Source organism: Pinus tabuliformis, chromosome 4_1, assembly GCF_031772625.1.
Source record: "Pinus tabuliformis cultivar Carrire ecotype Pingquan chromosome 4_1, CPIR1, whole genome shotgun sequence".
Classification (NCBI taxonomy): Eukaryota; Viridiplantae; Streptophyta; class Pinopsida; order Pinales; family Pinaceae; genus Pinus; species Pinus tabuliformis.
Window position 1 is genome coordinate 93,323,962 of NC_142303.1, and position 11,755 is coordinate 93,335,716.

Here is an 11,755-nt window from a genome sequence, read left to right on the forward strand (position 1 = left end):
AGAGGGAGGTGTGTTGGGCACTTGCTAGATGACCCTGGACCTGGTGAGGTTTTTGACCCCAACCTAGCCCAACCACCTATATCTTAGGAACAACCTCCTCCTCCCGCTAATTTCAAAAACCATCTCCAACACATAACTCTTCTCCTGAAGTAGCTTAGGAGGGACTGTAATGATGATAGGAATGTGGTCATTATCTTCATGAATGATCTCCAACAACATTAGTGGCATATGCAAGATCATTTGGGCAGTATGCATAAGGGGAAATAACGAATATAAGAGAAACTAGATCGCTTTGAAGGAAGATTGGCCCATATAGAGAAGCACATCCACTATGACTTTATACCTCCACCATCACCCAACTCTAGTCCAGATCATCCTGCTTCGGTCAATTCCTCCAATTCCTAAAGGTCATTGGCTACATTATGAATTTGAAGGTCTTCTAGTATCACTTGTCTTTCTGGTTTAAGATGATAAGGTTGTTTTGATAGTTAGCTATTTGTCTTAGTATTCACCTATTGGCCAATAAATCTGGTAAGAGTGAGAATGCTAAGATTTTAAGGAAATGTAATCAAAGATATAATATTTTGACATAATACAAAATTCTATATTTACCAAAAATATTTATTTTAATTTTAACTTATTAAAATTAATTAGTAATTCTTTTAAAATATTTTTTCAAAAATTATTTTAATTTTATAAACATAATACTATAAGATTTAAATGTAAATTATATTAAAAATTTCATTTTACTTTTATTTTTATTTTATGGATTGAATTAATGTTTAAAATATTCAACTGGATTTATTTATATTTCAATTATTTAATATAATTTTATATACCATCAAACTAAATTTCATTTAAAATAATGACATAAAAAGTATTATATTGAGTTTATTTACAGATTATAAAAAATATTAAAACTATTTAATTTTATTTAAGTCTAATATAAAATCTTACCTATATAATTTGAATAGTCCGTAAAGTTAATAAACATTCATCCATAATAAGTATAAAAACCATTATATCATATATCTCACTTTGTTCAAATTAAAAAAATAAAATAACAACTCACTAAATTACATCATACATCTTACCTGGCTCAAATTTAAAAAAAAAAAAGGTAGATAAAAACTAACTAAATTATAATTTTATTTTAAATTATTATTAATATTAATGAAAACAACTAAGATATAATTTAAACATATAAACATTTGAAAAAACATGGAACATGATTCTTAATTATGGAGATCTAATCCCATTTTATCATGAAGATTCTCAGTTTGTAAATAAGCTTTGTTAGAATACCCTATGCCAATAGTATGGCTTATAATATCACATATGAAAAAACAACAGTTCACAACACTTATCTATATGACCTTTTTTTAATTGATTAATATAATTAAAAGGGAAAAAATGCATGATTACCTTGGAGATAAATCCCAACCTTTGATTTGTGTATACTATATTCTAAAATATTTTATGGAGGTTAAATCTCTACCATCCACACTTAATTTATATGAGGTTTTTTTTTTAATTAATCAATTTAATTAAAAGGGAAAAAAATACATAACTATTTTGGAGATAAATCTCAACATTCAACATTTAATTTGTGTATAATAATATGAATGTTCTAAAATATTCCCTGTGGGTTAAATATTTACAATCCACTTAATAAATATTGATAATTAAATTAAATTTTCAAAAAAATATACTGCAAAATAAGCAAGCACATCTATCAATCTGTGTAATTTTTTTTACTTAGACAAAAAAAAGTGAAAAATAATTTTAAAAAATTATGAATTAACATACTTTTTCCTTCATATTATTATGCCGATGTTTGAGCTTACAACAGTAATGATGATGATAATCAAATAAGATCAACTTTTAATTACATATTTGATTTATCAGGTTGTTTTTATGAGAAAATAGTTTAGAAATGAATTTGTTTGGTTGTTTTTTAAATTTATGGATAAAAAGTTATGTATTTTAACTATATTATAATTTTTTTTATAGAAACATATTATTTACATTTTTATTATTTAGTAATTACCTTTTACATATTTATAAAAAATATGTTATATTATATAATAAAACACAAAATAAATACACTTTAACATTATATATTTTAATCACATTTTTAAGACAAATTATATTTAAATTTTAAATTATAGAAAAAAATATAATTAATAATAATTTAGAAAAATTATTAAAATAAATTAAATAAAAATAAAACTCTACCATTCAACCCTTAATCCGAAAAAAATAACATATAACCAAATTCCTTTTTTTTTTTTAAATAATCAATCTTATAGCATTTTAATAAAAATATTATTAATAAAAAATAAATAAAATACTAACATTTAACCTTATATATCTTAAGTATCTCAAAAATATAACAATACATAATCAAATCAATAAAAAAATTTCTTAATCATTCCATAAGATGTTGACTTTAAATATACACAACTAATAAAGCTCTAGTGTTTTCTTGTAAAGTATCTCTTACAAATCTATAACATTTAACGCTATAATCATCCTAAATGTCTCCAAAAGAGTAACAAAATTCCAAATGTCAGTCCTCAATAACTCCAGGGACAATATTAATCATCATTGTGACTTTTCTTCGAATCAATCTCCCTTTAGATATAATACGTTTTCCATGAAAAGTTCTATGCAATATACTAAGTGATGGTGGGCATGCATGCCTTCCACTAAAATTCAATTTTCTATCTAATCAATCAATCAATCTCCAAAGTCTAGGTTGCTAAAGTCAATATACTAAGTGATGGGCATGCCTGCCTTCCACTAAAATTCAATTTTCTATCTAAGCAATCAATCAATCTCCAAAGTCTAGTTACATGTTGATTTGAGATATTTTACTACTTAGATTTGGATTATTACTTAGATTCAGATTATGGAAAACGTTTGTATTATTCAGATTTAGAAGTTGCAGTGGCAATACTAGGATTATTACTTAGATTCAGATTATGAAAAACGCTTGTATTATTTAGATTTAGAAGTTGCAGTGGCAATACTAATTGGGTATTTGATCTAGGTAAATGGAGAGACGATTATATTTTTTTACTCAATTTTCATTTATAAGGAGATAGTGAATCTTTTTTCAAGGAGATGGTGAATCTTTTTTCACATGGTGCTGAGAGATAAACACATGGACAACTATGAACTATTTAATGGTAATGAAGAAATAAAGAGGATCGTACGAGGCATTTGCTATGATATATGGATGAAATAGTGGTTCGTCTTAACAAAATGGCACATTACATAATTTTAGATTATGATATTGACTCAAAGACACCTCAAAATGAGGTGGCAGTTATTAATGCTACTCCACTCAACATGACCACTGCACCTTCTTCTCGAGATCTCCCGATGATTATCTTAGATGACTGAATCCATAACTGTTTTTGTTTATTGTTGAATGTTTGGACTCTCGTCCTTATGGTGTTGTAGTTAGCTACGTTTATGTATATGTTTTGTCATTGTTTTATGTGTCAGACCTCTATTTTCATTGTGTCATGTGTTGTTTAGTAGTAATCTCTGGATCTTTTGGTGTTTTAAAGTCATACACTATGTAATGTTGTTAAAATATGTGATTGCTCTTTTGTAAGGAAGTTATGGTCTTGTGACGAAATCAACATGGTTTTCAAAGAATATAAATTGTAATTATGCTTTATTTTTTATTTTATATATATATATATATATATATATATATATATCCATGTAGGTTCCTCATGGAATCCTTTTTCTTTCTCTAATAAATTTCAATAACATAAGCATATGAACGTGACAAACCCCTTGTACTAATGATAGCAGGCTAGCGACAACTTATCTACTCTTGTAGAAGCACAATCTTCAATAATCCACTTTCACATGCTATAGGTGTAGCCACGTACACGTATATATAAATATATATAATTTCCAATTATATAATTTATATAAATGTTAAATAATTTATTTATGGGGTTTTACTCTATATTATAATTCATTTAAAATAATAATATTTATATGAGTTTTGATTAAATTGTTAAGAATAAAAGAAAATATTATATTGTAAAATAAATATAGTATTAATACAAAACATAGTACGAATTATCACCTCCAAACTTTGTCAAAAGGACTTGAATGTTATTGAGAAAGATTGTTGTGACAAAAAGCAAAGTCATATCGCCATAGCTATCAGTTAGGATTTGAAGAAAAGGCAGTGCAATTATGGTTAGTATTGTCTATTGGAAGAGTCAGATTTACATGAGGATATGTTAAGTCACCAAATACAGAATTCGACAATAAACAACCCTCCACATAAACCAAACATGAATCTATATTATTGAGGTTGAAATGATTATTCCATTGGATGCATTTAATGTCTTCAATGCTAGAGAACACATTATAGCTATTGAGTTGTTTATCCTTAAAAACCATCTTGAGCAAAGTGTCAAATTGTTGATGCAAAGATAGGGAGTATAGGAAGTTCAGTCGCCTCTTCCGAGACCAACTCATATTCGGGAGATATTTAAGCTCACCAGCAATGATTTCAGAATCGGAAAATACACCCTTTCCATTTCTTCCCGAGGCATTAAAATAAGTGTTTCCCTATGAACTTCTAGAGGGACAGAGTAGAAAAGGGTGGCCACAGAATCGCAGCCAAAAAGTTGTGTTTGTTTCACACCAACATGACCCAAACCAGCACAATGAGGCACCATATGTTGTCTAGGAGACATAATATACGTTGCAACCTCACTGGACAAACAGTGCAAAGCAAACCCACGACCCAAATAACAATTTAAAGGGCAAACTATCGCCCCCCCAGGGCAAACCTTAAAACTACCAAGTTGTCACCCTACCTCTGACACAATGGCCCAAATTCAAGGACATTATTCAACTCAAGGCAATGAAGAGACATGCAAGACCATGAAATGAACCACCATCCCAAGACACAAATGGTCAGAAGAGAATTCCAAACAACCAACGTAGAAAGCCAAACCCTACACCCAATTGACAGACCACAAAATTTAAAGCTAAGCCAACAACCACCATATAAATCTTTGAAACACCAAAAATAATGTTGACGAATAGAGAGAATATTCACCAAGACCTAAAATTAGGAACAACAATCAAGAGCCCAATAATATAGCCATGATAACACTAAGCAAACCACAACCCCATTGAGCTACAACCATATGGAAAAGTGCCATAGATACCAACAACTTGAAACCAAGACATGACAAGGATATGATATATTTTGAAATCATAATCCAAAAGAAATAGTTGTGAGAAAAAGATCACCAATTCAAACATCAACTTGAACTCAAAATTATGCAAATACAACACAAAAAAACATCAACATCGAAATAGCAATACACTCTTGAACATGAATAACCAAAAAAAACTAATTAACTAAATCCAACCACCACAAAACAAATTCCATCACAAGAACAACTCACAACAAGTGAAATGAACCTAATAGAGGTGAAGGTACGAGCCTCACCTCTTTTTCGACGACTCTCCTACATGTGCCAATCCATTACAAACAAGTGGAATTTAAGGCAGGGGCTCCAACCTCCTCCCGGATATTGGCACGCAACCCAAGTCACAAGACAAATGTGCGACTAACACAACATCCTAGACAACTGCGCTTCTTAATCTTTGTGTTTACCGTGAAAGCAAGGCAAGTCTTATTTCAAACTCCATTGAAACATAAATGCAGTCTGACATGTTAGGGGAATAGCAGTTTCCTTGCATTTATATTTCTCTCAAAGTTGACTTTGGTATTTTAGCAGCAAAAAAAAAGAATAGCAATTTCTTTGCATTTATATTTCTCTCAAAGTTGACTTTGGTATTTTAACAGCAAAGAAATTGCTATTTTCCTTACATGTCAAAAGCATTTATGTTTCAATAGAGTCTGAAATAGAGACTGCCCTGAAGGCACGAAATTTCCTTTCAACCCTAACTAAACCGCACGATATTCTTCAATCGACGAAACGAAAGGGAATTGTGTCGGATTTAATGTCTTGGTCGTTTTTAAAAGCAAATGGTGCGATAAAAACAGGCGAAGCCACCACGCTGGTTCGTGAAATTAAAATTCACGGTATTCCAAGTTGTGGGCGTAGTAAGTCAACCGAAGTCTAATTGGCGTGTTCACGATGCCGTCCTATATACTGCAATCCATCTCATTTATTCCAACCCCATTCTCTCCAATGCCATTTTCTTCATCTGTCTTTGATTATTAAGGGTTCTTTTATCAAATATTGAAAATTCAAATCACAATCAAAGTTAAGAAACCTCTCCACCTACAAGTGGATGCCATTTTCTTCATCTGTCTTTGATTATTAAGGGTTCTTTTATCAAATATTGAAAATTCAAATCACAATCAAAGTTAAGAAACCTCTCCACCTACAAGTGGATGTAGCGGTCATAAAAATTAATAATCCTGAAATGTTATTATCTTCAATACTATTACGAATAATTAGTAGAGAGGATTGCTTTGTTGACTAGACTTGAACAAATATTCACTTCACGTGATTATGAATAGACGGATGCGACACGGCGTGTTGAATTTATTGCAGTTTGCATACCAAATGGCGACACACAGGAGGAATCTACACCATTATTTGCGGTCTTCTGACTGAGATTGCCTGGCCGTTCACTTCACGCCCTTTCACTCCAATGCGATCTATCTCCTTTGTCTTCTTTGCAGAATCCCTGCTACTAAGTTTTCCATATCCAGGAGCAAAGCAGAGCAGAGTGTTGATGTCTTTCACTGTTTATCCTCGTCTTGCGTCTGCCCTTCTCCTCCTCCTCTGCTTCATAACGTCATGTACCGGCGGTGGCTACGAGGAATGCTACTGGGGTTCATGTGGGAGAGCTGAATTCGGCTACCCTTTTGGGATAATTAACAGCGGCTGTGGCGATCCTAAGTTTCAGCTAAACTGTAGTTTGAATAGATATCCTTTGCTTTTACTCAATGGAGACGAGTATCTCATCTTGCAGCCGACAGTCTTGGATAGCACTAGATTTTATAATAATAGAATGACAATTGTTAACTACAATCTATGGAAGAGTATGCCTGCGGATAATTGCAATCCTGTGGGTAACTACTCTCAATTTTGGTGGCCCGGCTCTCAATGTCGTATAGCCCATGGATACACCAATCTCACGCTTTGGGACCAATGCAATGAAACTATTAAAGGGCATAAGTACCGTTTATGTGGGGCTGATTGGTACGTCATTCCCAATCCAGAATCTGGGAGACGATTCTGCCAAAGCAACATTCAACTGCCAGTTAGTAACAATTTCTCATTCCAACGGAATGAGGATCTGAGAACACGCCTCTTATCAGGTTTTGAAATAACATGGTATGCCGACACGAAGAGAAACCGAAGCTGTGGCGCTTGTATGAACAGTGGCGGGAGATGTGGTTATAACATTTCAGAACCAACTATAACATTTATTTGCTATTGTCCCGATGGCACCTCGCATGCAGAGATATGCCCAACCAATAGTATTGGTACTTTTCCTGAACCCCAATTCAATTACAAACACCAATGCTTAAATTACCGCAATCTGTAAAAATGTATTAAATGTTCCTTCCATTCTGGACTCTTGAACCCACGGATATATGTGCTTGTAGTGTTTCCCGATATTGTTCATTCTGTTTGCAAAAACTCTGGATTGTTGCTTTTATTCATAATAGTTGTTATGGCCACGTTGCAGGTCATAAAAGCAGGCTTGCCATTGTAATAGGTAGCTATGATTTCTTCCCATTGTGAACTTGTATCTTGTAATTTCCACTGTTCTCACCCAGGTTAATCAACATCGCATTCATATCGATTTATGTATTACTCTGCAGGTTGCACCATTGGAGGAGTTGCGCTGACAACAATAGCAGTGTTGTTCTTAATGTTTTATGCCGAGAAGAGAAGGCCTACTCCTGGTACCTCTACTTCAAGGGTGGAGAAATTCCTAAAGGAAAATGCTTATGAAATGGCAATGCCAACCAGATATTCACACTCTCACCTCAAGAAGATCACAAACAACTTTGCAGAAAAGTTGGGAGAAGGAGGGTTTGGTGTGGTCTATAAAGGAATGCTTCGGAACGGCGCTCTAGTGGCTGTAAAGCTTCTTGACAGGCACAGGCATACCGAGACCCAATTCACGAATGAGGTTGCTACCATTGGACGTGTCCATCACGTCAATCTAGTTCGTCTGTTGGGGTACGGTTTTGAAAACCCTATAAGCGCACTCGTATATGAATACATGCCCAATGGATCTCTGGATAAAATCTTATTTGCCCGGAAAGAGAAGGGGCAAGTGTTAAGGTGGGAACAATTGTATTCGATTGCTTTGGGTGTGGCCCGTGGAATTGCATATTTACACCATGATTGCCCAAAGCGCATCGTACACTTCGACATCAAACCTCACAATATATTGCTGGACGCCGACTTCACCCCTAAAATTGCTGATTTCGGTCTCGCAAAACTTTGTGGAAAGGAAGACGATCATATTTCTATGACAGGAACGAGAGGGACGCCGGGATATGTTGCGCCGGAGTTGTGCCATAGTGATGTCGGTCCTGTTACAGATAAATCAGATGTCTATAGTTTCGGAATGCTGTTGCTAGAGATTGTTGGGGGCAAAAAGAATATTGATGTGCAGGTTAGCCGGTCTAGTCAATTATACTTTCCTGAATTGGCTTTCAAGCTGATTGAGAGTGGTGAGTTGGGGATGAGGTTGAGAGGAGGAGAAATGGAATGTGCAGACGAGGAAAAAGCAACGAGACTCACAAAAGTTGGGTTGTGGTGTATTCAATACAATGTTGGGAATTTCTGAAAATTCCATAATAGACAAACAAAAAAAATGCTCTGTTTTTATACTCTGTTTTAACACAGAAAACCCAGAAAATCGCTTGCTGGAAATGGTGTTTCAGCAACACAGTTTTTTTCAGTTGCTGTAACTGGTGTTTCAGCAACGCTGCTCGTGGTGTTGCAGCAACGTAAATGTTTGACGTCAAGTATTTTTTTTGGTTACGGTGTAACAGCAACAGGAAAAATTAACTTGTATTCATAAACAGTAAACCAACTGATACAAATTCGCCTTCCTCACATAGAGGGATTTCTACAAGGCTACTTTAAAGACAGTTCAAAAACTTAAAAAAACTTCATGCTGTAAACAGAAAATACATTACTGTGTCTGCACTGCTGTACATTACAGAAAACAAAATACTCTGTCTCCTCTGAAAAATCAACACGCTGTTTTTCACTGCTGTGTCTGCACTCTGCATTGCTGTGACTGCACTCCTGTGCATTTACAAAACATGTTGCTGTAACACTCTGTTTCAGCTCAGAACGCTGCTGTAACACGCTGCTATAACAAAAAAAACTTCTGCACTTCTGTGCATTACAAAGAGAGCTTCTGTCTCTGTTCCTCAAAAACTTACACACTGCTGTGTCTACTTTTCTGCATTGATGTGCCTTCGTTGCTGCTTCTACTCTTCTCTGCAGCACACAATCACATTTAAGCGTTGCTCCGCTTCTCTCTTACATTTCATTTACAGTCCCTGCACTGCTGTGCATGAAAGCTTCTTTCATCTGAGCTCGTGCTGCTGCACATTCTTTTTCAAAAAATAGAAATTACATTCCAGCGCTGCTGTGCTACATTGCTAAGAGATTAACACTACTATCGCTCTGCTTCTATGCTGCTACTCATTACATTAAAACAGCACACTAGAAAAACTGCTTAAGATTATTATGACAAGACTGAAAATTGAAACAAGGTATGGAGCAGCAGACAAATAAATCTAATTCCTGAGATTTCTGGATGTTGCGGTACATTCCCCATGTCCGCAATAAAACCTGTTGTTTACCATTTTTACCAACTCTGTCAACCGCATTAAATTTCATTTATCGCTTGACTGATAAATCTGGTTGTCAATGAAGATTCAACTTCGCGTCAAATTCATTGCTGCAGGCCCTGTACATTCAATCAGACAGCTGCCCATCCATATCACACGGCTCTATCTGCTCCAGGGAAAATTGTTTTGGCAAAACTGCTGTCCAGGTGTCTGTTGTTTTAATTTGTGCTGGGAAGCGTACTGGCTTTCTGGAAACAATACGTAGCAGGGGAAATTAATATTTCAACACTCCCCTTTAATTTCAACTGCTGGGCATTCTGTTGTACCCAAACACTTCCTCACATAGAGGAATTCACCAACTGCTTCTGATGCAGTTCCACAACCAATTAAAATTGTCTTCCTCTTAATAGAGGGATTTACCTGAGACTGTGCTTAAGAGCACCTTCCTCATGACAAAGGGATTCACCATAACAATGTGCTGAAGAGCACCTTCCTCTTGAGAGAGGGATTCACCTGTGACTATGCTGAAAAGCATCATCCTCTTAATAGAGGGATTTACCATGTGTATGCTAAAAAGCATCTTCCTCTTGATAGAGGGATTCACCAAGGAACGCTTTTGTTCCACAAACCAATTTCTGCTATCTCAGAAAATTACAGTTTCAGCCAGGCTGTTGCTGAAACACACAGTTTCAGTCACACAGTCTGTTGCTGAAACACGTGTTTCAGCATCTCGCAGACAGTTGCTGAAACACGCCTGTAGAATGCATTGCTGCTCCAAAACACAGCGAGAGCATCTTCACAATAGTGCTTAGGCTGCAATATGCTCTACACTGCTATTCATTACAGACTCTGTCTTCTCCTGAAAAACATTACACTGCTATGTGTAAAATTTTCAATACATTTATGCTGCTGCATATTCCATTACAAAACTTTATCTCAGCAACTCTATCTCAGCACTGCTGTTTCAGCACTCTGTCTCAGCACTCTGTTTCAGCACTGTTGTTTCAGCACTCTCTCTATCACTGCACTGTTGTGCATAAAATAACTTCTCAAATTGCTCTTGCGCTGCTGCGCATTCCTTTCACATTTAACAACAAAAATACGCACTGCGTGCTCCCCTTCATTGATTACACTCGCACTGCTGCTGTGCCATTACCTTTCATTTCTTCAACAAAAAATTTCATGCTGCTGCATTTTCTTATTTGCATTGCTGTGTAAAAACACATTTCTTCATTCTCTCTTAATCTGGTTTCATTTTCTTCGCACTACTGTGCTTCTCCTTCTTGCCATCACGCTGTTTTGCGCTGCATTCTCCACACAACAAAAAATTAACACGGGGTGCTGCCTTTTCTTTTTACACCCTTGCTTCACACAATCTTCATCTTCATTTTTTTATTTTCATAATGCACTGCTGTGCAGTTCCTTTCATTTCTCCGCTGCCACACATTATCATTCACCCATGTGCATTAAAAATCTGCTATCCCTGTTTTTCTTTAGGCATTTCTGTGCATGTTGCATTGCATACAAAAAAAACATTACATTTTTCACTGTTGTGTGAAAAATTTCATTGCATTCTCAGCCACTGGGCATTTATGCTCTGCTGTGTTTTGCCTTCTTCTCATTTTCTTCTCACTGCCTTGCATTTTCATTCCCAATACAAATCATTTCCATCTGTTGTGTATTATACTCACTCTGCTGTGAGTATGTTCTCTCACATTACATAGAAGGAAACTACCTTCCATTGCTATGCATTTCAATGCATGTGCTCCATAACAAAAATTTCCAAACTGCTGTTTTATGTTCTGTCTTCCCACTGCTGTGAGGTTCTTCTTGCTTTGCATACTTTTCTTCTTGCGCTGCTGCTCTTTACATTTGAGCGCTGCCCCC

At 35.0% G+C, this 11,755-nt stretch overlaps 1 protein-coding gene across 1 annotated transcript; it reads left to right on the forward strand.

Annotated features, from left to right (window-relative positions):
• Positions 1 to 6,768: 6,768 nt before the first annotated feature.
• On the forward strand, positions 6,769 to 8,847 carry LOC149174362 (LEAF RUST 10 DISEASE-RESISTANCE LOCUS RECEPTOR-LIKE PROTEIN KINASE-like 2.1). The gene is made up of 3 exons (XM_089420824.1): positions 6,769 to 7,525; positions 7,732 to 7,761; positions 7,868 to 8,847. The coding sequence occupies exons 1-3, from the start codon at positions 6,769 to 6,771 to the stop codon at positions 8,845 to 8,847; spliced, it is 1,767 nt and encodes a 588-aa protein (XP_089276950.1).
• The last annotated feature ends 2,908 nt before the right edge of the window (positions 8,848 to 11,755 follow it).